Source organism: Cyrtonyx montezumae, unplaced genomic scaffold (assembly GCF_038088225.1).
Source record: "Cyrtonyx montezumae isolate F1298 unplaced genomic scaffold, pur_monq_1.0 scaffold_2, whole genome shotgun sequence".
In the NCBI taxonomy this organism is placed as follows: domain Eukaryota; kingdom Metazoa; phylum Chordata; class Aves; order Galliformes; family Odontophoridae; genus Cyrtonyx; species Cyrtonyx montezumae.
Genome location: NW_027071936.1, coordinates 38,608,744 through 38,635,051, shown reverse-complemented (window position 1 = coordinate 38,635,051; position 26,308 = coordinate 38,608,744). Strand labels below are relative to the sequence as shown.

At 39.2% G+C, this 26,308-nt stretch overlaps 1 protein-coding gene across 3 annotated transcripts; it reads left to right on the top strand.

Moving 5' to 3' along the window:
• DNAJB14 (DnaJ heat shock protein family (Hsp40) member B14) lies at positions 1–26,289 on the top strand. 3 transcript variants are annotated; one of them, XM_065736960.1, is made up of 8 exons: positions 1–264; positions 7,157–7,331; positions 15,679–15,824; positions 18,922–19,107; positions 19,486–19,580; positions 20,221–20,330; positions 21,520–21,692; positions 24,242–26,289. In XM_065736960.1, exons 1-8 carry the CDS (start codon positions 132–134, stop codon positions 24,364–24,366), a joined length of 1,143 nt encoding a protein of 380 aa, XP_065593032.1. In that variant the 5' UTR covers positions 1–131; the 3' UTR covers positions 24,367–26,289. The 3 variants fall into 3 exon arrangements, 2 of the variants coding, with proteins under 2 accessions (XP_065593032.1, XP_065593033.1); XR_010622249.1 differs by lacking the exons at positions 19,486–19,580; positions 20,221–20,330; positions 21,520–21,692; positions 24,242–26,289 and adding an exon at positions 16,728–16,880 and having other exon boundaries at positions 18,922–19,000; XM_065736961.1 differs by lacking the exons at positions 18,922–19,107; positions 19,486–19,580; positions 20,221–20,330; positions 21,520–21,692; positions 24,242–26,289 and adding an exon at positions 16,728–17,049.
• Positions 26,290–26,308: the final 19 nt, after the last annotated feature.

Genomic DNA, 26,308 nt, shown 5'->3' with positions numbered 1-26,308 from the left:
GTGACGGCAGCCCTGGGCCGCCCTCCTGCCCGCGCCGCTCCGCTCCTCGCTCCGCCCCTCCCGGCTCCGCTCTGGCTTCGGGCCCCTTCTCTCTGCGCTGCGGCGGGCGGAGGCGGCGGAAGGAGAAGCCTATGGAGGGGAACCGGGACGAGGCGGAGAAGTGCATCGGGATCGCGCGGGAGGCGCTGGAAGCCGGCAATCGCGAGCGCGCCCTCCGTTTCCTCGGCAAGGCCCAGAAGCTCTATCCCACCGACACGGCCCGAGGTGAAGCGGGGGCTGTCCCGGGGGGGGCGGCCGCCTGCCACTGGGCGCCGCTGAGGGGAGGGGGGCCCGGTGCGGCCTGCTCGGCGCGCTCCCCTGGGCACGGTGCCTGCCGTGCGCTCGGCCCGGCGGGAGCTGGCACCCAGCAGGCGGCACGAGCGGGGGTGGACGCCCGTGCTGCGCCCTCATGGCAGCGCTCGAATCCGCGGGGCCCCGATGAACGGCAGCTCCCCTCGGCCCCGAGCCGGGGCCAACTGCTGCCGCTGCCAGCGAGCCCTGCGCTAACAGCTTGTAGTGACGGCTGCTGCTCCAGGACGGCTGCACTTTCCTTCCGTACATTGCTTGTGGTTTTCTTGTCGTTTCCCGTTTGGCTGCACGCTAAGCTAAGCAGGAAGTAGGCACAGGTTTTGCCTTCCCTAAGGAAGCTGGGATATCTCATTCCCCTACAGTATAACGGGCTTTTCAGATGCTTCTTTGCCGTAATTCAAAAAACTTATCATCTTTCCTAGCTTCTAGAAATGGTATTTTAAAAGGAACGGTGTTAAGATTTCAGTGCACATCATAGGCTCCCCAGTACAAAAAAGACAGGGATCTTTTGGGAAGAGTCCAGCAGAAGGCCACAAAGATGGTGAAGGACCTGGAGGATCTCCCCTATGAAGAAAGGCTAGTGAATTGGATCCCTTTAGCCTTGAGAAAAGAAGACTGAGAGGGGACCCGAGCCAGGTTTATAAATATCTGAGGTGTGGGGTGCAAGGTGGCGAGGCCAGCAGTGTGTGGAGACAGGACGAGGGGAAATAGCCAGAAACTGCGGCATAGTAAGTTCTGCACAAATACGCACAAGAACTTCTTTACGGTGAGGGTGACAGAGCACAGGAACTGCCCAGGGGAGTCGTGGAATCTCTGGAGATATTCAAGACCCACCCACCTGGACGCCTACCTGTGCGACCTGGTGTAGGGCACCTGCTTTGGCAGGGGGGTTGGACTCTGATCTCTAGAGGTCCCTTAGAACCTCTGTGATTATGTGATAGGCAAAGTGGTCCCCTGTCCTGGTGTCTGTGTGTCACATGCTGACAGAACCTCTGGGCATGGTGACTTGTCTTCCTTTCGTTCTCACTGTGCATGTCTGCCATCAAAGGAACAGGAAACGCTATGGTGCTCTGTACTGACCTAAGGGCTTTGCTGCAGGATAACAGCACAGAAAACTTCTAGTTGCAATTTCTAGCAAAGCTATGTTCCAGAAATGTGGGACCTGTTTCTCCATTTGATGTCAGATGAAGAGATTCACTGAATGTTTTCCGTCCTGTCTTGTCTTCTGTCTCCTTTTTAAAATGCAGGCAATAAGTTAAGTAGCATAGGGGGTTATTTTGTTTTCACTGAGAGACAGAATGGATGTTGCTGATGCATCACCTGCTCCTTTGCTTGTATGAAGCATGTGGCATACTTAACTTTCAGTTCACTTGGCATCATGCTTTGCTGAAAAATGAAGCAAGCAGGAGCTTACTGTATCCCTTCCATTTCTGTAGTTTGACATATGACACTCATGAAAACACATTCATCTTTTTGGAAGCTGTGCTGATCAGGAGGCTGTAAGGCTGAGGGTTTCAGTTCTGCTCCTTCCACTTTAAGGGGATAACTAGTTTTGTCTGCTTAGCACACCTTTTTCCTCCAAAGTAAGAATTAACAGTTGTTCTTGAGAAAGTGAAATAAGGTGTCCCCAAGAGATTAATTTTGAGTTCTTATTGTTCGTTGTTAGTGTTTTGTGTGTGTGTTGTTGTTTTTTTATTTTGAAGTAGGACTCCTACTATGTAACCACCATTGTAAAGTATTCAGTGCAGGAAATAGATGGCTAATTAGGCTATGGTCTGTAGGACACTTGCCTTATTCACTGTGGAAATGAGCAAAGTATGTCACAAATAAGGTAGAGATCTGGTGAAAAGAAGATTGTCTTGTGGTTACGGTAGTGGACTGTAATCAGGGGAATTATGCACTGACGCAAAATTCTTCACCATATTTTTCTGTGAGGTTAAATGTCACTCTGTTTCCATTAGTGATGGCTAATTGTGCTTCATTTTTCAGGTATTCTGCTTGAAACAAGAGCCTGGAACTAGTGGCACTTAAACTCCATTTGAAGCTACTGAGAATTACCCTAGTACCACTGTAAAGAATCAGGCCCTAGGCCTCATTTGAACTAGGTGCTTAGGAGTTAGGGGACTCTGTAAACTTGCAGTGTCTCTGTGCTTCAGTTTTCTAGTTGTGGATATTGCTAATTCTTTTCAGTTTATTCCATTTCCTTCCAAAACAAGAACAATTCATTTAATTTACTTAAGTTTGTGAGGCACTTGGACAGACCTGTTATGAGTGCAGTAAGCTGCAAGGACACAGAGTATTCTGTTCTCTGGACAGGAACTGGAAGTTGTGCATTAAATTCTACTTGGAATTTTTCTGGTGACAAAGAGTAAATGAAATAACCACTTCATTATCTCATTGTCATCTTTTAAGTAGAAGTCAGGGGTCCACTTGAAAACAAACAAACAAACATTGCTTCATTAGATAATTAAAAATTGTGTCAGAGAGCATACCCAAGAGAATTAAACAGTGAAAACTTTGAGAGCAGTCTTCATTCTAGCTCAGTTTCTTTACAATCATGGTTGATTTTGCATGGTAAAAGGACAGTATGGCACAGCCCCAGTTGTCATTGTGCTCCCCAATTTTCTCTTTAGGATATGTATTAGAAGGGACTTTTTTCCAGATTCTCACTTGAGTCACAGGTTCACTACAGGGTGTACCTTCCATATCATTTTGGAAACAGTTGCCTACCATTACACAAATTATGTGATCCATGATAAAAAGCAATGAGGATAGTAGTGCTGAGTTTTTTTCTCTGATGGGAGCTTCCTCCTTCGCATGTTATAGTTGTTTAAGAAGGACACAGAGCAGGTTTTAACCATTGTTTCTAAAATGACACTACACACAGTTTGTTTTTGGCGACATCTGCACCATCAATGAAGTTTAGTTTTGCTAAACAAAGCCTGAAATATGCTGACTGCAGCAATGCTATTTTAAGGCTTTACTAGTGTGAGGTGTAAGGTCAGTGCTTGTTCAGTAGTACTTTGCTAATGACTTCACAGGAACAGTGGTCGTGTTGATGTCACTCTTTGGTAGAAAATGGGTTTGAACTTCAGTTGTACAATCAAAATATAAAGTTAATTATGATTTCTCTTAGCTATTCATCTTGCAACTGTATGGAAACTAATTACTTGTCTGGAAAAGATTTATAAGAGTGGATTTAAATATAACAAAGGATGTTCTCCTTTTCAAAGATATGCTCCATTCCATTTGGAGCTGCAGGCAGCAGGTGGCATTATGGACAGCTTGATTGTTCAGCACTTCTCAAGATTGCTTGCACTACTTCTGATGCCTTTAAATGTTTCTTGAGTGTGCGAGCTTCGTTTGTTAGGGTGTTGCATTAGTATGAGTTCAGTATTCAATAGAATTCTTTTTGTTAGTGAAAGTAAGAGTTGTGGAATCAAATGATGCAAGCACCTTTCATTCAGAAATGAATAATAATACACATGAAAGAACTTCTGTACACTTGGATGTGAGATTCATCATCTTACCTGCTAAAAAATAAATCATTGATTCCTTGTACATCCTCTTCTAAAATATTCATGTGCACACAGAATGTTCACTCTACAACGGTGCTATACTGCCATTCTATTTCATTCATTCTGCCATTTTAACAACAACAGCTCTAGACAACAGCTCTTAAAAACAACATTTTAGACAACAGCATTTTAAAAACAACAGCTCTAGACCCTTTATAGTACTTTAGGTGGTTAGGAAGTAGTAGTGTTGAAAGCATGGTGTAGGCAGTGTTTACAGTTATCATTCATCTGCAGCAAATCTGGACTGAGAATGCTTCACGTTGAGGGCACTGTCTGTTGATCTTGGTTTGTGATTACTGTATTGACATCATGTGGTAGTAGAAGAAACTTGCAAATAGTTGGCTCTGTGCTCCATTTTAAACTGGAGTAAGGTAACTATGGCTTTCCTGTTTTCAAGAAGCCTCTTCATAGAATCACAGAACTGTAGGGGTTGGAAGGGACCTCTAGAGATCATCAAGTCCATCCCCCCTGCCAGAGCAGCTCCCTAGCCCAGGTTGCACAGGTAGGCATCCAGGTGGGTCTTGAACATCTCCAGAGAAGGAGACTCCACCACCTCTCTGTGCAGCTGTGCCAGTGCTCTGTCATGCTCACTGTGAAGAAGTTCCCATGCAAGTTTGTGTGGAACTTCCTATGCTTCAGTGTGTGGCCATTTCCCCTCGTCCTATCTCCACACACTGCTGAGAAGAGTCCAGCCTTATCCCTTGGCCTCTCACTCCTTAGATATTTATAGTCATGGATCAGATCCCTTCTGAGTCTTCTCAAGGCTGAACAGACCCAGGTCTCTCAGCCTTTCCTTAGAAGGGAGGTGTTCCATGCTGTTTATCATCTTTGTAGCCAAGTGCTCCCTCAGTGTACAATCCAGCATCTAAATGCCCACCTCTTCTTTATTTTGACAGTAAAAAGGCTGATCTGACCAATGCGTGCATCTTGCTGAGGCAAGCATGAGTGCAAGAAGATCTCTGGAATCAGCCAACTTCCTGTTCAGGCTGTGTGTAGCTATTTGTCCATCTTCAGGCTGCTGTGGCCAGTGAGTAGTAAGGAAGGTATTAAATAAAAGCAAGCAGTGGAGGGCTTTAAGAAGTACATCTCAGAGAAGTTGTTCTTTTCAACAGAGCTCCGCTTCCTTTTCTTCCTTTCATTTCTCTGAGATGCAGGCTAGAATGTGTAGGACTCCAGCTGGCTGCTGCTCTGAGAGAGACTGTGCTAGTCAGAGGAGAATTTTTTTAAATTAGATTTAGAATGAAGTCCTTCAGGCTTCTTCTCATTAGCTTCTGGAAGAAAAGGTTTTTTTTATTTTAAATGCTTTAACTACAATGTACTTTCGCTGTGAGTGGGATGCTTTCTTTGAAATTTTTTATTAGGGCACTTCTAATGTGGATAGTAACTCTTAGTTGGTTATGAAGTACAACATAGTTTACTGTCATTTATCATCTTTGGCTTCTGTAGGCTCTTACTTAAAGCACTTACTTATGAATCTTTTCTGTAAAGATACACTGTTATTAATCTTTTATCTTATATCAAGTTTTTTGTGCAGTCTCTCGGGTTAGAATGGTACTGGCTGAGATGTATTGGTAATGTGGATGCCCCCAGAATGCAGGCTTACATCCGGAAATAAAAAGACAACTTCCAGTCTGATGATTTATTAAAGATGGCTATTTCTTGGATCACAAAAAAAAAGATTTAAAGATCTACCAAAGCATGCTGGCTTTCAAAATTCAGGAGTCAAAAGCTGGGTTTAGTTGGCTGATCTGAATTTCCTGGGGCAAACAATAGCTTGAATTTCTGCTTAGTGCTGCCTGAAAAAGATATAGAGATCAGTTCAAGGCCACTAATGGCTCAAGTTGCAAATATCTGTATAGTGTAGCAGATGATGTGCTGCTTTAAAGAAACCTCTGGTAGGGTGCATTGTAATTTTCCCGTCTGACAAATGTCTTCATCTTTCTGATTCTCATCATTCTGATCATGACTATGTTATCAATGCTTTTCTGAGACATAACGGTACTCATTCTGTTTCCCAGATAAGCAGGACATAGGTTGTGACTTGAGTCAAGTGGTTCATTCTGCAGCTGAGGGACCGAGTCTGTGATCTAGGCTGTTCTTCGGGGGTTGAAAAGTAGGATGCTGTCAAACTCCAGGATCACTGATGTTCTTGTAATGTCTACCATTGTTCCACAGTCAGGGTGTTGCCTCAGTCTTGTTATCTATGTTATCCATTGTTATCCATTTCCTACAAGCATGTACATGTTCTGTCATGTTTGAATTTAGTCAAGTTGTCTTCTGTTCAACCTTAGCTGTAGACGCTGAGGCAACCCCAAGGCTGCTTGTTGGGAAAGATACGAAAGTGAATAGTCTTGTTCTTCTTAGCAGCTGCCTATCGAAACATATAACTCATGCAAATGATTCCCTGGGTTTTGATTACATGCCACAGCCTTTTCCCTTGAACAGAATATGTTGCTTGTTTATTCATTACAAAGGCTTGTGAGGGCGATGAGCGGCAAAAGAGCAGGCTGTTTTCTTCTGTCACCCTTTTTAAGGTTACCGGAGTAAGTTATGGGCCAGAGAACATTTGTCCAATGCTGGGATACCAGAATTTTAGTCTGCTATTGCAGAAACATTTCTCCATTTTCATCTTCTCATTTAGTATTAGTGAGGCATAGAAACTAATTGGTGAAACACTCCAAATCTTTTTCTTCTTCTGATTTTTTTTTCTTTTAAAGGAATACTGAGAATGGATTATAGGTTCTGTTAGGTAGTTCATAACTCTTGTTGTCCTAATCTGTTAGCCAGACAAATCTATCCAAATTGTACTGTCATAAATATCAGTAAATTTATTGGCAGGACACGTTTGCCTGTGTACCAGGGGACAAGTTTGGTCTCAGTGTGAATAAACTCTCAGGTTCAGTTTACAACTGTTTACTTAGATACTTTGATGTTTTCACTGCCAATAATAAAACGTGAAGATGAAAGACCTGGACGTACTCTCTCCAGTGTTAAGTTACCTTGTCAGAGGTGGACAGAAGGCCAGTCTTGAATTTTGAAACTCTTTCCATAGTTTTGCCACCCAAGAGTTGCAGACTGGCTTCAGATGTTCGTGATACAAAGTCACGGTTAACAAGAACAGAGAGTGCAGCAGCTTGTTTACATTGAGCTGCTCACATTTAAGATATGTGAGAGCCCTGACTTAATCACTAATGCCTTTAATGATGCTATAACACCCTGTTGTTTTATAGTTTTGTTGGAAGCTATTACGAAGAATGGAAGTACTGCTGGGGGAGGTGCTTACTGCCGGAAACCAGCCAGCAGCCATGAGCAAAGTAAGCCCGGCAGCACCAAGGAGGGAAGTGCATCTGCTGCAGGTGAGAGTGGAAAAGGCTACACCAAAGACCAAATGGACGGAGTGTACAGGTATGACCTCGCTTAATACATCGCTGCTTTTTGTTGTGTGTGTTATGTATTTATGCTTTCAGGTATAGCATCTGAAGAAGCAGCAGAGAATAGAAGCTTAGCTGAGAGGGGTTTCTTATTCAGAATTTTAACTACAAGAAAGCAGTACTGTGTTCAGACAATAAAAGCAAGATGATACTGGGCTGTATGAAGTAACATGGATGATTTAAGAAACATAGTAAAAATAATAAGTAAATTTCGTGGTAAATGGAATTTGTGATGAAAAATCTATAGTAAAACTTATTGGGATAGTGTTACCATTAATTATTTTTATAGTCGGCTATCTGGTTTTGCGTGGCATGCTCACTTGCAAAGCTGATCTTGTTCAGGCTGGTCTTAGACCAGTGTTAAAAACTGTTTTGTTCTGGAAGTACAGTGCACTGAAGCACATAGTCTAAGGTGCATTTATAAACTGTCTGGACTTCACACAGCATTATAATATTAAGAAGGGACAACAGCAGAAAAGGAGGATGCAAGAAAAGAAACAAAGGTCAGTGGAAATGTCCTTTTGAGGCGAATAGCCTTTAAGTCATGTTATCGTTCCACACTTCTCCGTAGGAGTGAGAAAGATACTGTTTGGGGTGTGCTTTGGTTTTTGCCACTGAAATATTGATCTAGCCATTTTAAAACTGCACACCTCAAAACCTACCTTTACTTTCAGATAAACATGACCCAAATATTTTCAAGAGAGTTCAAAGAAGGGAAATCCAAAGGTCACTGTCTCCTAGTGCGTGGATTCTGTTGTGCAGAATGGACATCTGTGTGGTATTTTTTTTATGTGACATGTATGTTGCTGTTGTTACTGTCTTGGGATCTTTTCCTGATTTTCAGTAAACAAGGAAAAAGTTGCCTTTCTCTGTTGATAAAGCAGCAGTGCATTTAGTCAGAAGGAGAACAGTGTCTGGCATGATTATAGTTGTTTGTGTGGCAACTAAGTAAAACTTTTTATTTACTATCTTCTCTCTGCTTCATTGATATTGTTGACCTTCATGGTACATTTAAGTAAAATCTGAGTAAGAGTGTGAATTTTTGACCACTGAAATATTGGCTGTGGTCAGTGTGCATGCATATGTGCATGTGGACATGTGAAGTGGAATATCCAGCAAGAAGTCCTTCTGAAAAATGAAGCTTAGTCTAAGTTAAGACATGTAGGCACGTTTTCAGAAAGCTGCCACAATTATGGCTGTGTTACTGCCAGTATTCACTCACCCATGACGTGCCATTCTGAGCTACAGTCTGCTTTGACATCAGGCTCCCTGCAAGTTCTGGTTTTTGTTTGTTTGTTCATTTTACCAGAATGTAATATTCCCCACTCTGTCTTGCCTAAAATTATGCTGCAGAGCCAGCTTTCTTCCGTGGTATGCTTCCATGATATTGCTCCCTAGAAGAGACTTACAAAATACTAGATAATATCAATCTAATTTATGGAGATCAAAACCAGATATATTCTTGGAAGTTACACAGTGTGGGTAATGTTGATGCAGCGTTGATTCTTAATGCTTATTTCAGCAATATATTTTGTGAACATAAAATCTGGGTTTTCATAACCTGCATAGATTTTTGCAAATAAGTAATTGCAATAGTTTGCAGAGCAACCTGAGATTGTTTCTATTTTATATATAACTTATGAATCAGTTATTAAATCATTATTGAAGAGTTTGTCATATTTTCTGTTACTGACATCATTGCACCACTTAATAAATTGGTGCTGAAGAAAAGAAAAACTGTGCTCCTTGCCAAGGAGAACAGGATTAAGTATGAACAGTGGGCTAAAAACCCAGTGGAAAAATATAACAAATTCAGTAATGATAGCTAAGGGGAGTTCATAGTTAAACCATAGTGAGAATGGGCTTTCTAGTTGGAAAGGTGACAGTCTGCATGTGTTTTTGCTTCATCAGACCCCAGACTTTTCCAATTAAATGAAACATATTCCTCTGGGAAGGATATTCTTCAGTGCCAAGCTTGTCACCACCGTATGCTTCTGCCATACCGTAGCTGAACAATTTTCAGACCTTTGAATTGGTTACAGAACTGCAGTGTGAAAAAGGTAGTTTTAAATTGTGTTTCATGCCTGTTAGCAAGTTAAGAAGTTTTAAATTTAAGTCCATTCTTAGTCTTTCCATTAATTTGACTCTGTCAAACTATGTTGTTTTGTATGCTTATTATTTGAAAAACAGTCCTTAAGCTCAAATATTCTTCTCTCTGGAAATTTTTGGTTTTGTGTTAGTAATTGAGTTTAGACTGAGAGAAAGCACTGGAGATGTAACTACAGGTGCCATATACCACCCTTTCTTAAATGTGATAGTGAGCTGTATGACAGGAAAACAAACTGGGAGCTCTCTGACTTGGATTGGTGTACCTGGAGTTGGCCAGCAGTCTTACCTTTGCTTGTCACAGGAGATTTAAGAAGCATAGTGAAAACACACTTAGAGCAGTGCAACTAATTAATCTGCCTTACTTTTCAAGGCTACTCTAGTATCTAATGCAGATAAATATGAGTACAACAAGCACCTGAGTGCTGTTTTTATTTTTTTTTTCCACATACACAGGGGACGCTGATCACTAGCAAGCTGCTGCAACACTTCTGTAGAGCATTGCATGATCTTGCAAACAAGTTATTCGGCAGGGAGAAGTGTAAGATGCAATACCTTTCTACTGATTACATGAGTGCTCTGTAAGAAGTGAGCTCACTATTTCAGTCTGACAGTTTGAAGGCTGAGGAATTCAAAAGGGTTTTGTTTTTTTTTCAATGAAATGCTTTGAGAATACTATCTGTATGCATGCACCTTTTTCTTAAATGCATTTTATCCCCAAAAGCTGGATCGAGTAGCTTTTGGTTACCTGCAGATCAGAGAGATGCAGAGCTATGTTAGGGCCAACATTGGACTTGCTGTCTTTTTAGAACAAGTGCTCTAGAAGACTCTAAACAAATGCTGTCTTAGCAACATCATCTTAAGTGCATTGGAATCACATGGACGACAAAAAAAAAACAACAACAAAACAGAAAACTTGCTTTTGGCTTCTGTAGGCTCTTACTTAAAGCACTTACTTTGTTTGGTATAGGTTGATGGCATTTTTTTTGCTGAGATAAAGAAATGAAACCTCCATGTAAGAAAGAAAATGTAAACTTTTTTCTTCTGGTTAACAGTAGAAGTGCTGATCAGGATTACAGTTGTCAAGGAGTTCTTATTTATAGTATCAGCTTTTTCATACCAAGCATGTAGAGACTTTGGAAAGGCTTTGTGGAGTAGCATGAAATTAAAAATAAAAAATAATAAGTAGCAGGTAGTTGATTTTTTTTTAATCTCCACCATGTATTTTTATGCTTTCAAATTTGTGTTATCTGTTTTCTGCATGATTTGAACAAGAAAAAAGTTTTTGAACTATAGATAGGTTGCATACTTTATACAGGTTCCCTTTAAATCATCTCAAAGGTCAGTGCTTCTTTTTGGTAAATGAACTGCAGCATGTACTTTCATCTTACTTTTTGAAAGTAATTTTTGAATGAAAAATAACTGCCATGACTAGGTTAGAGTTGAATTGCTATCTTGTGAAAGCTGTGTAGGAATATTGCTTTTCCCATACTGCTAGTGCCTGCCTCTTGAGCAGAAGAATGAGACATTTGTGTTTGGGTGTTTGAGCTAGAACCAGAACAAACGAATACAGGAATGGGTTCTGTAGGAGCCTTGCAAGGCAGGGTTAAATTTCATCCAGTAATGGTCAAGAATAATCAGCGACTTGATAGGAATTCCTTGCGTAAACAGAACAAAAAAATCCCTCTACACATTTCATGGATCAAACTGCAAGGAATGCAGGCTGTGTGACTGACTTGAAAAAGATGCAGACCTTCTGCAGACCCCTGCAAATTCAGCAAAAAGATATATTGTTATTTTTTTAACATGAAGTCAAGAAGGTAATTAAAATGAAATAATAAGTTCGATCAGCTGATCTCAAAGTGAAAAAAACAGCAACAACAAACAGCACACCACCGCAGAGCAAAGAACACACCTTTAATTGGACTGCTAGAGCTACTTTGAAATGTTTAAATATCCAGCTGAATGGTTAAGAAAGTCAAGATGGAAATCACTGTTGCAGGGTCTGTCATGGGAAGCACAGCAGATACAGAATGCCTCAATCTACACTTTTAATAGGTAAGCTACACTTTACTGTTAAGAATTTGAAGTTTAGTGAAAAGTATTCTGATGTAAACACAGAGCTGGATATTTCGTGTAATAAACACAGGAGAAACAGTGGGGTTGGGTACCCCCAAGAAGAAAGTACCAAGACTGTTACCCTCATGCATTATTGAATCTGTAAGTAAAATGGAGACTTTAAACTAATGGGGTGTACTATGGGTATGCTGATACCAGCTGGAGTTCCTCATCAACACTGTGATGACCCCTCTCTTTGCAGTCTAGAAGCATCATTTTCAGACTGCGTTTCTGCTATCCAAACTATGATTGGCACATTCCCAGTTCAGCTGTAAGATGGCATTTGCATCAGGCTTGCTGGCATCGCTGAAAACTTGAGCCTATGTAAAAAATGTTTTGTGTTTTGTCATATTTTTCTGCTCACAGGTGGCATCAGAAGTCAGTCAGTGTAGCTTCCTTTTGCAGTTCCTCATTGCTAGTATTGACATTGCTGCTCACTGAGCTGCCTGGTTTAGATTACCATCAGGAAAAATAACTGACTCCAGTCAGGAGTTTTTGGTGGTTGTAGTCAAAATATTTGTCATTTGGTCTAACCCTGTGCGTGTGCACAGAGGTTTTGGAAGGGCCCTTGAAATATATTGTCATTCTGGTAGTCAGAATTTTGTAATTATTGATCGCTGCAGATATTTGATATGGAAACGCAAGCAGGTTTGGTTAACCTGATAAAAGCTGCTGATGCTGCCCTAATCTGAATTGTAGATTTGAAAAGCGAAACAAGAAGCAGCAATTGGATCACATCATTTTGTAGGCACAGGAGAACCACTGTGAGTAGCCCCAGAATTTCTGCAGGGGAAAGCAGGCGTTTCAGGATTTTCTCTGTGGTCAGTGGTCAGAGCTTGTAGAGGAATGCAGGAGCAGACAGAGATGGCTGTTGCAGCAGTTTGAAGTGGGCTGACCACAGGTGGCTTGTCAACTGCAAAATGGAATAGTGAAGGTCTCCCAGTCGTACTGAAATATCTCTGTCAAAAGGCTATGGATGAAAGTAGGCCATACTTGCTGTGATGCATTTTGAGAAGTCCACTTCCAAAGAGTCAGGTATTTTTTTCAGGAGCATCAAGCACTGTGCTCTCCTAAAACAGCCAGCAAATGCATTAATCAGGAGGACGTTGCCCGGGAGGTAGCAATTCAGCAAGGATGGAAGTCAGCTAAGAAAGATTTTTGAGAGTGATTTGAAACAAATAATCCAACCAGGAATCAAAAGCACAAGAAACAGAATTCCCCAAAATAAACTGAATTAACACAAAGCAGCAACCTTGAAATAAGCCAGAAACGAACAACAGTGATAAAACAGTTCAATACAAAAGGGGGCAGTTCCTAAGCAAGTGATGTGTAAATTGCAGTTTTAAAAAGAAACATCTGTGTGGGGTTTACATACGCAAGAAAATTAGCACTGAGGACTACAATGCCTTAAGAGCAGTGAAACCAAATAAAAACAACAGTTTGAAATGTACCTTTTGGAAAGCAAGTTGTTCATGCTGGGAGTGCTGCAGAAGAGAGGTTTTAGGTGCAGATAAAAAACACAAGTAACATCAGTGATTGGCCTTTTCCAAAACATCTACTGATTTTCCTTTATGTTTTCCCAGCCTCTGCCAGCCTGTGATGTGTGGCTGGGAATAGGAGACAAGCGGAAGGGGAAAGCATTGTTCTCATACATCTCTCCTGCTCTGACAGATTTCCACAAGGCAGCTCAAGGCTCCAGGCAAGGGATTCTGGCAGAATGGAGAATCACACCTCAGTCTACAGTATCAGTTGGCTTAGAGATAGCGGTGAGGGATACGTCTAGTAAAGATCAAGGCTCAGAAGTTGGGCATGGTTTCCACGAGCTCTGAGCAGCCTGAGAGTAGTTTCTCATGGGGATGGTGGCAGTGTGTAAGGAGAGGACTGAAGGAGGGAGGCAGTGTGCCAGGTCCCAGTGGGCTGGGCTGAGTGCTCCAGCTGTACTGGATGGAGAAGCCTGGGGAAGAACTGAGCCATCAGCCTGTAATGATTACCCAGTTCTTGCTCAGCAAGAGAAGTGCTGCAGCAGTCACTCACTCTCTCCCTGTAGGAAACTATTGGTAAGAATAGGTACTACTGACTAGATACTAGCTACTTGGGGTCCAGATGCTTTTTGCCTTGGGGTGGCAAAGGAATCATTCAAAGCTCTTCTGTGCAATGGAAAGGAGGGTAGTGCTGCAGGCACTGTTGCTGTAAGCATGACAATCCTGATGGGAATGTGCAAGGGAAGATAAGTCAGAGGTCAGTATAAATCCACAAAGGCTTCTTTAAGTCTGGTTGTTGAGGTTATGAGGGTAAGTAGATAAAAGATGTTCTTTAAGCATTAAATCCTAGCTTCATACAGAATTGGGAATGTTGGAATGGAGATGTTGGTATATTTGAAGAGTTTTTTGCTTGACAAAGCGGACGTCAACAAAAACATGCAAAGAGAAGTGCATTGTACTTTTGCTGAACATTCGTTAGATACTGTTAGACTACTGATACTAACTGATACTGTTAGACTTCTAAGTAAACCTCTTTGTTCTTGGTAAGTTTCATAAGTAGCCCAGGTCTTGAAGCTAAAGATGAATGGATCTGTGGATAGTACAATAAGCAAAAATCTTGGTACAAATTAACAAACAAAAGTTTCCAGTACTCAGAGTATAATTTAATATATTTGCTTTCCTTTCCAATCCTTCTTAGTGATGAATTCGCTGTGTTCTTTTTAATTAGCATGATCAGCATCCTAAGAGGAGTTTATTAAATGTTACTTCAATATAATGAGCTGTATTTATTTCACAGGATGTTCATGTTGGCAGCTGCCTGCGTATGTTCACTTCAGAGCTCTTGAGAGCATTACGTGGAGATTGCTGTAAAAGCTCATGTTATTTGAATGCTGAAAAAGGGATCCCTCAAATGAAGCTTGGTTTGCTCAATCTGTGAACTTTGAAGGACCACACACGATGGTGTGGTAGTGCTTCTGATGCATTCCCTTAATTACAGAGTCCCCATTCTTTCATTGAGCTGCCAAATGCTTGCTTACCCCCTTTTTTTTCCTCTTGGCTACTCTGTGTATAGTTTTTGTAACACTAAACCCATATTTATGAAGAAATGTGTGCATTTAAAAGAATATGGACACAGTTACAGCCATGTAAAGAGGCTCATGCCAGCTTTTTAAGTAGTTCTGGGTGTAATTGCAATTTCTTGCTCAGACCAGCTCTTTTGTTCTTCACCAAATGTTAGCATGTGCCTCATTTCTGCAGTGCAGTTCTGTTTTTCAGCCTTTTTTCTGAGTTTCTGAACTCAGAACTTTTTATTTTATTTTATTTTAAATCAAAACTTAACAAGATTGATTTTAAAATGTATTTATTTGTTTGGACAGTTCTTCCTACCTACATACTGTTAATGTTCTCTCTATCCCCTGTGACTGCAGTTGCTCTGTTCTGAGTATTTGTAAAGTGTACCAAATCTAGTTTTTTAAGAGTTTTAAAAAATGCTACATTGAATATTTGAGATGAATTAATCTAATTGTCAGCACTGATCTTGACTTCTGTTGTTTTAATGTATGAGCAGCTCCCTGAGATTCAGGTGCCTTCCTTGGTGTTTTCTTATGCCTTATTTCCCTGAGAAGCGACTGACTGAATAATGCTATCACTTGACATTTGTTTGGAGGAGGAGAGATGCTGTTTTTTTATCATGCATAACAAAGTGCATTTACTGTTAAGACTGAAAACAGGCCTTTCTACCTGCCAGTTCTGCAAAATAGATCTAGAATCTTCAATGTATGCATTATTAACAGCAACATTCACGTAATTGAAGATGAAGAACTTCTACAACGACTGCAGACAAAAACCTTTTCTTTCTTTTCTCTTCTTGTAGCTGCACAAAACAAGTAGAATAAATTAAATGTATGCAGTAAGTAATTTTGAATACAATGCTTTACGGTGTTCAACACTGAGCTTACTGTGAAAAATGGCATTCTTCTTTGTTACTCAGGAAGAATTTTTTGTGTATTTTGTACTGTACTGCACCAGTGCAATGTATTGCCTCATTTGTAAGTGTTCTGACATACTCTTTTGCATCTTTTTGGTTACTCTATTATGTTTCATCTTCTTTTGCAGTATAAAGAAATATAAAAATTATTATGAAGTCCTTGGGGTATCAAAGGATGCAGGTGAAGAAGACCTAAAGAAGGCATATCGAAAACTTGCTTTGAAATTTCACCCAGACAAAAACCATGCACCTGGAGCAACAGAGGCTTTTAAAAGTAAAATATTTTCACTTAAACTTTGTTTTATGACTGAGCTCTGTCAATTTAAAAGGAATTCATCTGCACTGGTGGATTGTCTTTTTCTATAAAATTGACCGTGTAGTGTTTTGTAGCTAATATTAAACTGACCTTTTTATCCAAGGAAATGTTTGACCTTTATTGTCTTAGCATGTGCGTAGAAGCTAAAATGAAGTTGAGTTTGGTTTCAGAGGATTGACTGTAGTTTTCAGGTACAGGAAAATGGTAACTAAAACTTGTGTGAAATCCAGTTGCAGTTTTTTGCTGTGAGTAAATATAGTCAGTTGATTCTTACTGTCAGTTGAAGTTGGTTCAGCATAATATCAGTATGTACTGCATGATTATTCAAGTTATTTGGGGGATTATAGCATTTGCCATTACTTCGGCTTCTGCAGTACTTGCATCAAGAGTGGCTGTTTGGGTGAAGAGTAGTAGTTATGTGTGGAGTAAATGTCAGTCCTTGAAAATGCATTATTATTTTTCAGGGCAGTAGTAGTACACTTAAAAAAACAAGCAACTCTCAGTGGATGCTGTGTAGCCTTAACTGGATATGGAGCTTGTAGTGAATCATACTGCATTATGAAAATGATTTCTAGTATAAGCATTGTTGTCAGCCTGTCAAAATATCCTGACTGAATATACAAAGTGACCACGGGCATATTTAGTTTAATATTGCTGAAATGAAAATAATTTTACTAGATATACACTTGAATCTGTGTCATCGGTATTTGAGAGTAAAAAAAACACTGACATAATGTTTGTTTGCAAAAGGTGGTTTTTACTGCACTGGGTGCTGTGCTAAGTTACCTTTTTTAACCTTTTCCTTAGAATTCTTTGTATGTAGAACTCCTTGTGAGTAGCTTTCTTTCTTTTTCCACACAGAAACACTTATTCAGACATGCCCATGAATAGTTCCCCTTAACTGTTTCTTTGATCAAGATTTACAGTCTGATCATCAGACTGTAAGGCTGCCAAGCTTTGCCCCGTGCAAGGAGAATTGTGCAAGAAAAGCCTTTTGAAGAAAACAGGCTTCAGGTCAGATACAGATGAAGAAAAATATGAATCTATAGGGGAAAGATCTTGCATAGAGACAATCTGACAGTGGTACTGCTGTATTTTTTTCCTTTATGAAGTTTATATACAGACATTTGAAAAACTCTGTGGAATAAAACTCCTACAATGGGGGGAAGGGGGTATGAGGGGGAAAAAAAAAAGAGAACAAAAAAATCCCAAGCAAAACTTCTGATACAGACATAGCGGGCAATTATAGTACCATGTCAACAATTCCATATGTATTATACCAGGAAAGTTTCTCAGTAATGATAACTTTAATAAACTATGTGATTACTTTATAAGAATAATTTATCTTTTAAACTAAAATTGTCTCCAGCATTAGAAATTAAATAATTAAATATTTCTTCCTTGTTAGTAACATTTTAAATAATCCTTGAAATCTTGGAAGTTGGTATCTTACTATTTAGTCTTTAATTTTACATCAGTGCTTTGGTCACATTTGTTTTCTTGGACTCAGTTTCACCTTTTGGTTCTTAACTGCCTGAACAGATTTCGCTGATTAAAAATTACTTTAATAAATGCTAGCACTTCTCTTGCATTTATATTATTATCATCTTATTGTATGGCTGTGTAAACGTGTCATTTAGTTTGCCTTTAAAGGTGCCAGATGAGTTTCTAACATCTAGCCTAAGAAAAGCTTTCATAATAATATTTGAGGAAAAAAATCCTTCATTTTAAGGAAAGATCAGATTTAAATCAAATCTGTTATGATTTACATGAAATAATCAAAAGCAAATAGAAAAGTGTGCTGACTGTACTGTGACAGTACGGTGTCTTCACTTTATTTCTCACCTAAGTAACATTTCACAAATTTTTAACTGTTGAAAAAAAATTTTAATTACCAGTTGTATCCTTTAGTGATAAACAGAATAACCCTGTAGCAGCATTTGGTGTTACTGGTACGTCTTACATGCTCTCAGTTTCATTTCTTTGGGTTTTCTTCTCAATTTCACAGAATTATTAATGATTATTTCTAAGGGCATCTTAAAAGCACAAAGCTAAGACTTATTAATGTTTTTGAGACTGGATAATGTTGAAAGCATTAATTATTCAAAGCCATAGTCTCACTTGCCTATATTGAGGTTATAATGCTGCATCTTTCACAGACTTTTAATGATTGAAGGCTTTTCAACACAGAAAACATAATCACTGTGCCTTGTGTTGATGGGATGCAAAATCAGCCTTTTTTTGGAGAGACGTGGAGGAAAGCAGAATGGTCTTTGTGGACATACATCCAACTGAAGATTATTCACTGTCAACAAAAGATTCCCTTAAATCGGCAAAAGCTTTATGTCTGAGAGCAGCAGCTGGGGTCAAACCTTGGAAGGCCGACAGACCTTGTGGTCTTTTCATGCTGATTCTTCCTGTACCCACCTGTCTGAGTTTGTCCCTTTCTGCTTTTAAAACTGAGGTTGGTTATTTGTGATAACATATCATGATTGGAGACAAACATTCTTGCCAGGCTCTCAAAATGTTAAGGCTGTATCAACAACCTCAGGAACATACAGGTTCCTGTAATCTCCATGTTCCATCATGCAAAACTTTCTGTTATTAATTCACTCCATAAAATATCTTCAGTAGTTTGTGAATGGAAAGCTGACATATTCAAAGGAGTTACCACTTACCAAATGAAACCAAAGAAACCTGTTGAGTCTATGATGCTTTGAAGTTGCTAGAGCAAAGTGAACTTTGCAATTACCCAATTTAAAAACTTTCCTTATAATGCTTGATTTTTTTTTTCTCAATTGCAGTGAGAGAGAAAATTTCAACAGAAGTAGGTGTTCTTCTAAAAAAGTGAGCAAAACTGCCCTACCTTCTGCCTACTTCAGCAGGATAAAAGGTCATTTGAATAGTGTTGGTGGGAAACCCAGTAGAAGCTCTGCTACAAAGACAAGAGATGTGTCTGAATCCTGTTGTGCTATAGATGATTAGTAACTTACAGATAAGGACATCAGGCTCCACCTGTTCTTGACGTTGAAATTGTATTTCTTCCTTGCTTCAGAAATAGGAAATGCGTATGCTGTGCTGAGTAATCCAGAAAAACGGAAGCAGTATGACCTTACAGGCAATGAGGAGCAAACATGCAATCACCCTAGCAATGGTAGATTCAACTTCCACAGGGGCTGTGAGGCTGATATTACTCCAGAAGATTTGTTCAACATGTTTTTTGGAGGGGCGTTTCCAACAGGTATTTCTATTCATCAATGTAATAGTGGGGATAGAGTGGTAGTGCTCAGTTGCATTAGAGTTCTAGACGTTCCAAAACATGAAAATTACTCCAAACTTCCTCATGTCTCCAATTCAATCTGCATCAGTTTGTTTTTCCCCAAGGTGTGGATAAATCCCCAGAATGTGAGTTCAGTTCTTTAGAATTTCCATAATGAAGTAGTAAACCACTTATTTTAGAGCCTAAAATACTTAAACTACTTTGGAATTGTAAGATAAATGAAAGCTGGTTTATTTTATGTGTCATCATGCAGTGATGTTGAACTCTGTGTTGTTGCTCCTATGTTGACCTGTTAAGTAGTTTCTTTTACACTTCAAATGTGGCTGTTTGTTTCCATAGGTAGTGTGCACTCATTTTCTAATGGTCGTACTGGCTACAGCCATCCTAATCAGCACCGTCAGAGTGGACATGAGAGGGAGGAAGAGAGGGGTGATGTAAGTTTAAGCACTGCTGGCTCTAAGCTGTGGACTGTGATATTTGCTTGTACTCACTTTTAGAAGTGTGATTGTGTAGCAGCTCTGTACTGTACAGGAAGATTTATACGTGCCAGTTACATAGTTGAAAATGCTGGCAAGTGTCAGTCGTACTGATGTGGTAAATAGACACAGATTGAGAAGATAGCATATTTTTGTAGATCTGTTGTATGCTGCTGTCATGCTAGTGATAGGTCACTAATCCTTGCTTGCATTTAGAAGTTGATTTGTGTTGAAGTAAGAATGGTGATTATGAATTGCGTATAGACTTAAACTATATCTGTACTGTATCTTAAACTATATCTGGACTGTATCGGTGAGATCAAAACATCAAATACTTGTGACTGAATTCAGATATTCATTTAGTAGTTGCTTCTGGCTACATGCTAAAGGATGGGCCCTGGCAGCATTGCACCCTATGAATATTGTTTATGCATTGGAAGTTAAGATAGCACTTAATTGTTTGCAGCTTTGTAGTTAACGTCTTACAACAACTTTTGATACTGAAAACGGGAAGTCATGCTTAGAGTTATATTTTATCAAATGTGCCTGTGTACTTGATACTGTTTTATGAGATACTTGAATCTGTTTTTTTCCTTAGGGAGGTTTCTCTATGTTCATTCAGCTGATGCCTGTTATTGTGCTGATCCTTGTCTCCTTGTTGAGCCAGCTGATGGTATCTAATCCTCCTTACGCCTTATACCCAAGATCGTAAGTAATGTTCAGTTGCCTTCATTTTAAACAGAGAAGGATGTGGTAACCACCCTCTCCCACTTAGAAACATTTTAGGGAGCCTTCCATTAGTTGGTCCTGTTTTCCAAGGTGAGAGTACAGAGGGGAAATGTAGATGAACATGAAGTAAAGTAAAAGAAAACTTTCAAGGTTAGTGCTAAGAACATGCTGTGCAAATGTAGCATAGAAAAGAGGTCAGCAGTGCCTGAGTTTAGGACATCTTTTCATAAGAGGCAAAGGTGTTTGCATTTCCTGTGTATTTAATCAAATCCTGAAAACTTCTAAGGCTCATTATTATTTTAGGGGTCGTCTATGCTTGTAGCAAGCAAAGTGCTTGAAGAAAACTTTCTCATTCTTGAGTTCAAGTTTTGAACTAGATAAGGGCTAGAGAAATTGTCTGTTCTAGGTGATGATAAAATAGTATATCTCTATTTTCTCTCTAAAGATTCTGGTAGTGAAATTTAACTGTTTTGTACAGAAGGATACATACGTTTTCTTCTTAAAGGAAGTAACTTGTTCAAATAGCAAGCATACCACTAGCTAGCAGACACAGTCCACTCACCACAACTGTGTCAGTGGTCCTCAGTTCCTTCTAGAGCTCTCATCCCCACAACAAAAGGCTTTTCTCCTTTGTTATTTTTCAGTTCTTTTTTTCCCGCATTTGATGTTCTCTCTTCTGCATCTAAGCTATTATGATATGTATTAACACTTGTCTGCCAAACTGTTCGTGGGCAGTCCTTGATTTTTAATCCACAGAGTGCCAGCAGGAAAATGGATTTGTCATGGGTTGCAGAAGTGTTGGAATGGAGATGGCTATATCGGGTTGTCACCTGTTTTTTGTTGGCTTCTTTTTCTGTTGAGTTTGAATGAAATTTTTATTATCAAAGCTTGCATGTGGCTAAAGGGATATGAAACAAGTGTCATACTAAATTGCTTTTTTTTTTCAAGATCAAGAATGAAAACACCAAAAGTCTGATGTTCAGGTAAAAGTAGTAATTTTTTTCTCTGGAAGATTATACAGCCATTTATTTCAGTAGTTGTCTTGAAATGGCAAAATTCAGTGATGTGCTGGTGTTTTTCTGTGACAGCAGTATGTTTTTAAAGCGAACTTGTGGTGTAAAACAATCCAATATCTAGTCTCTCTCTCCCTACCCCTTTTTTTTGGCAGAAGTACAAGGCAGACTATTAAAATGCAGACAGAAAATTTGGGTGTTGTTTATTATGTCAACAAGGACTTTCGAAATGAATATAAAGGAGCATCATTACAGAAAGTGGAAAAGAGCGTGGAAGAGGATTATGTGTCCAACATTCGTAATAACTGTTGGAAGGAGAGGCAGCAAAGTAAGTTTGTTAATTTCATAAATTAGTGCATTATTATTAACAAAAATAAATAAATAAAAGATTGTCTCAGACAAGACTGGAGTACATATCTGATTCATGTATCTGGACAGGAAAACAAAGGTAGTGTCTCTTAATTTTGCTGTCATTTATTCAGTGATCTAAAAGCCATCTGCAAATCATCAACTATTTTTACCTGTTATATGTGATTAATTTCTTAGAAAACTGACAACTGCAGTGAAATGATAATGAGAAATAAATTGTTTTAAGTTAAGGACAAAAGCTTAGATTTTTTTCACATTATTTTATCATGGCAGTATCTTTACTATTGTGCTTTAATATACATAAAATGAAAGCTCACCTAGTTATTTCCAGAGAGGGAGAGGATTATCTGCCTCGGACAATGATACAAATAAACACTTTTGCAAGCAACCAAGGACACCCAATATGACATGTAAAACATCATAACCTAGAAATCAGTGCTTAATCTTTTGCCAGTGCTGAGTGGGTCCTTAGCTATGTCATCTCTGAAAACATTCTTCTTAGCTTATCAGCTATGGTGCCATTCTAGTTTAATATTATATGAGGAGGTATCTTCTTGCAGGAGAGGCAGCCTGAAGTTTGGTGTTAAAGCATAAGAATAGCATCTGTCATCTCCAAATTATGAGCAATTTTAACCTGTTATTCTAATATCTATAACTGAATGGTTTGAACTATTATGTATTATTTCAGTATTACCTTACTGGGAAAAAAATATAATTTGTGAACCATCAGTCACTGACCAACAGCAAATTTACTCATTCTCTGAGTGAAATTGTGTGTTACTGCAGAGCTTTAATTTTTGCAACCAGAAATGCCAAGTCTGTCAGCTCAGGTGGCACCTTAGCTTCTCCCAGGTGTAAAAGGCAGACGGACACTACAGCTAGTCACGTGCTTGGGCAGGGCTGCATACATTCATTACAATTTGACCTGCATAGATACAAATATGAACTTTGCCCATGCACAGCAGGCCCATTGCTTCCCCCAGGCATTACAGTCTTACTCATGAATTCATGCTACTTGTGCATAAAGAAATCTCAACAAGATTACACATTACCCAAAGGACACTATGCCAAGCAGTCACATGTGTGCAAGAGGGATACCTGTCATTTAAGGGAAAACTTTTGAGCAGAGTAATTTTTCCATGGTTTTTCAAATACAGGAAACGATGAGATTATATTTGAGTATAATTAACTAGCAAATATCAAAAATGATTGCATTTTTCCACCTTTCATCATTTTTCATCAAAGATCATCCTTTGATCATATTGAAATGTCTGAATGTTCTCACTCTTCAAGAAACGAATGCCTGATTTTTCACCTACAAGTGATTGCTAAATTAATGATTGGTAGTTATTTGGTAGTCATGTATAATGAAAGGTTTTTCAAAAATGAGAGGTGTTTACTAACAAAAAAATTAAACACAAGACATAAACCAGCACAATAAAAAAAGGACATATTCTTCGTGTGTTTTTTTTTTCAACCAAGTGTGGACCAAGAAGAGAAGTTTCATTTTAGTGACCTAATCATTAGACAGAGATTTTACTGGTACATGGTGTTTGTGTTTCCTGTCATATGACTCCTATATTTACTATCCAAATATCTTTGAAAAGGTAAATGTTTAGTTGATATGCCATTTCCACTGGGGAGGGGGAAAATACCTTTCCCATTTTTCATCATTTGCTTTTGAGTTGCTTACTTTGAGTATGAGCAAAGTCCTTGACAATGCAAAGTGCTCTACCTTTCCATATGTAAACACGTCATGGGAGAGATTTGATGACTGGAGAAGCATCTGACTCTAGTCTAAAGAAGAGCAACTAACTGAAAGTGGTGACTGACATATTGTGTGCTATTTGCTAGTTAGCAGATTGTGATAATTGCCCAAACTGATGAATAAGAAAGGGACCCCAATAGATTTTCTCTATTTATAGAAAGAACTGACATATATTTTTACAGATTTAAAATTCTTATTGTGTTTTGGATTTTTTTTTTGACAGTTAAAATCTTCTTTCCGATGTTGATTGACATTGCAGAATGAATCAAAATGCTCAGCAATGTCAAGCCATTGAACATCAGTATAATACAGAGAGCTCTTAATAATACCCATGAACGATGGCAGTCTGAAGCGGCATCTCTTGAAGTAACAGGTTTAACATTTGGAATGAATTTTGAGGCACAGACAAGATGCTAGAGCTTTCAGTAACATGCAAAATGATGCAAGCAGTAGTTTTTTGTTTTGTAGTCAGGTACTGCTGTATGAAATATGAGGGTGCTGGAAGGTTATCACCACTGTGACTGCTAGAAAAGATGAAATGTTTGTGAAGACAGTGAAAGGAAGCCTAGAGATGCTGTTTAGATGGTATCTGTGGGTAGTTAGAATAGAGAGAAAGAGAAAAGGGCAAGGATTAAACCTGAGTTATTTTGGACTGCTCTGAGAAGGAATGCAAAGCATGTGCAGAGCGTTCCGTTTTAAACCTGGAAAATGTTTTCTTTTGTTTTTTTTTTCCCATAAAGAAACAGAGTTGCTTCATGCATCAAAAGTTTACCGAGATGATCGTCTCCGAAAGAAAGCAGACTCCATGTCCATGGAAAACTGCAAAGAACTAGAACGTTTGACCAGGCTCTATCAAGGAGGATGAACTACAACTGTACATCTTTCGTATGCCATTATCTCTCCTGTAAATTAAGAAGAGATTTAGTTTCACCGTGAATGCTGGAAAAGAGGGGTGGATGTAAAACTCTACTGTGTAGCTGTTTCCAGAAACCTTAAGCTGAAATATCATGTAATGGCTTCTTTACCTACTGTGAAATATAGGTAACTTTAATTGTCTAGATTTTACTTCGAAGCTTCTGTGAATTCTTTCAGCAGAGAGAATAGCTTAGAAAGGATGCTATACTTGTAGAAACTTAGTCATAGTGGTTCTCCCCTAACATATTTGCCATGTAAATATCTGTGGAAAGAACATTTTGTGTATATACGAGTTAAATGACTTTCTATTTAAAATCTCAGAAATTTAGTTCCATACAACATTTTGTCTCACTGATGGAATAAATAGTATGATTACATCACTCCTATTCAGATGTCAAGTGTGTGCAGTTGAAACAAGAATTTGTAATATTTTATCTCTGAACTCTGTGTAAAATCTTCTAGGCATGCCAGCTTAGAAGAACTTGGTATTTTTAAATATAATGACATATATTCCTACTTATCTATCGGGGTGTGTTGATCTGGTGTAGAGCAGCAGTCGGTTGTTGTAGTTTTTTTAGTGTTTCTAAGCAATGCTGAAAAAACTAAGAACGACAGTAACCCCTTTTCCAAGTAGATATTCTATGGTTTGCAAATTCTGTACCGACCATTGTAAGCATTGCTTTTAGTGCTTGCAGCAGTTTACAGCAGCTCTATCATTTGGTATTCCAGCACTAGTAAATCCGTATGTATGGCTAACGTGCATATAGCTTCCTTAATTTTCACTGGAAAGATAAAAAACGTGAAGGAAAAAAAAAAAAAAAGCAACCTAATTATTTTTCCTGCAAATCTTCCATTTTCTTACAATTTTTTTACTTCAGGCTAGGTCCTAACAGTGACTCAGCAAGGGGCACCACGAGTGGAGCAGAGAAATACTGCTAAGGACAAGCTTTGTGCCTTTCAACTGTCTGGGCATTTGTTTATATGCTTACTGCCTTATGGTATGCTCCTCTGGTCAGAGCTGTATCGCTTGTTCAGGTTGGGGCATAGAGGAAGAGGTAGAGTGTGCATTTCTCTGGACCCAAATGCTGCTGGATTGACTTCCTAGAAATGAGCAAATGTACTGTCAGGGTCCTGCATCCAGTGTCACCTAACTCGGTGCCCACTGCATGGAAGCTATGTGTAGCCAGACCTGGTAATGCAAACAGAGGTCTTTCGAAGCAGCTATGTACAGTGTACTGAAAGCCTGTTGAAAGTGAGTTGAAAATGTTGGTGTGTTTTTGATCTGACATTTTAACAGTGCTATGCAAGAGAATGTTTTCCTGTGTTTGAGGATTTTGGATGGCTCATTATAAGGGCATTACTTTTTTGCTTAAGAAAACTGCCATCTTTGAACAATGTGCTTGGTTTATGTGGAGCCATATTCACCTCTTGAACTGAAAGCTGAAATACTTGCCTGATTTCACTGGAATTCCTTCAGATCTAGGCTTGTCATTTGAGAGCAGTATTTGACTGGAGAAATACACTACATGCCATTGGTCTTCATGATCCAAAATTCAGTTTGCATGTGTACCTTTCTTAAACCGTCCCACTGGAAATGCCTTTTGTTGGATTGGTCGGGTGGAACAGACAAAATATTAGCTGCAGACGTGTAACTTAGCAGCTAAACCATCAATCAAGAGAGGCATCAAAAGCTTGGGGTGCAAAGCAGAAATAAACACTGCATGGGTGTCCTTACCAAGATGACATGAAAAGGGAAAATAGCAGGACACCACTTTGATGCCTGCAGTAAAAATTTGTGGGGAAAATTCAAATTCCCTGCAACTGTTCAGAGTATATTGTAATTATGCTACTGAAAAGAAAAAAAAACAAAACCAGACAACCCTATAAAAGTA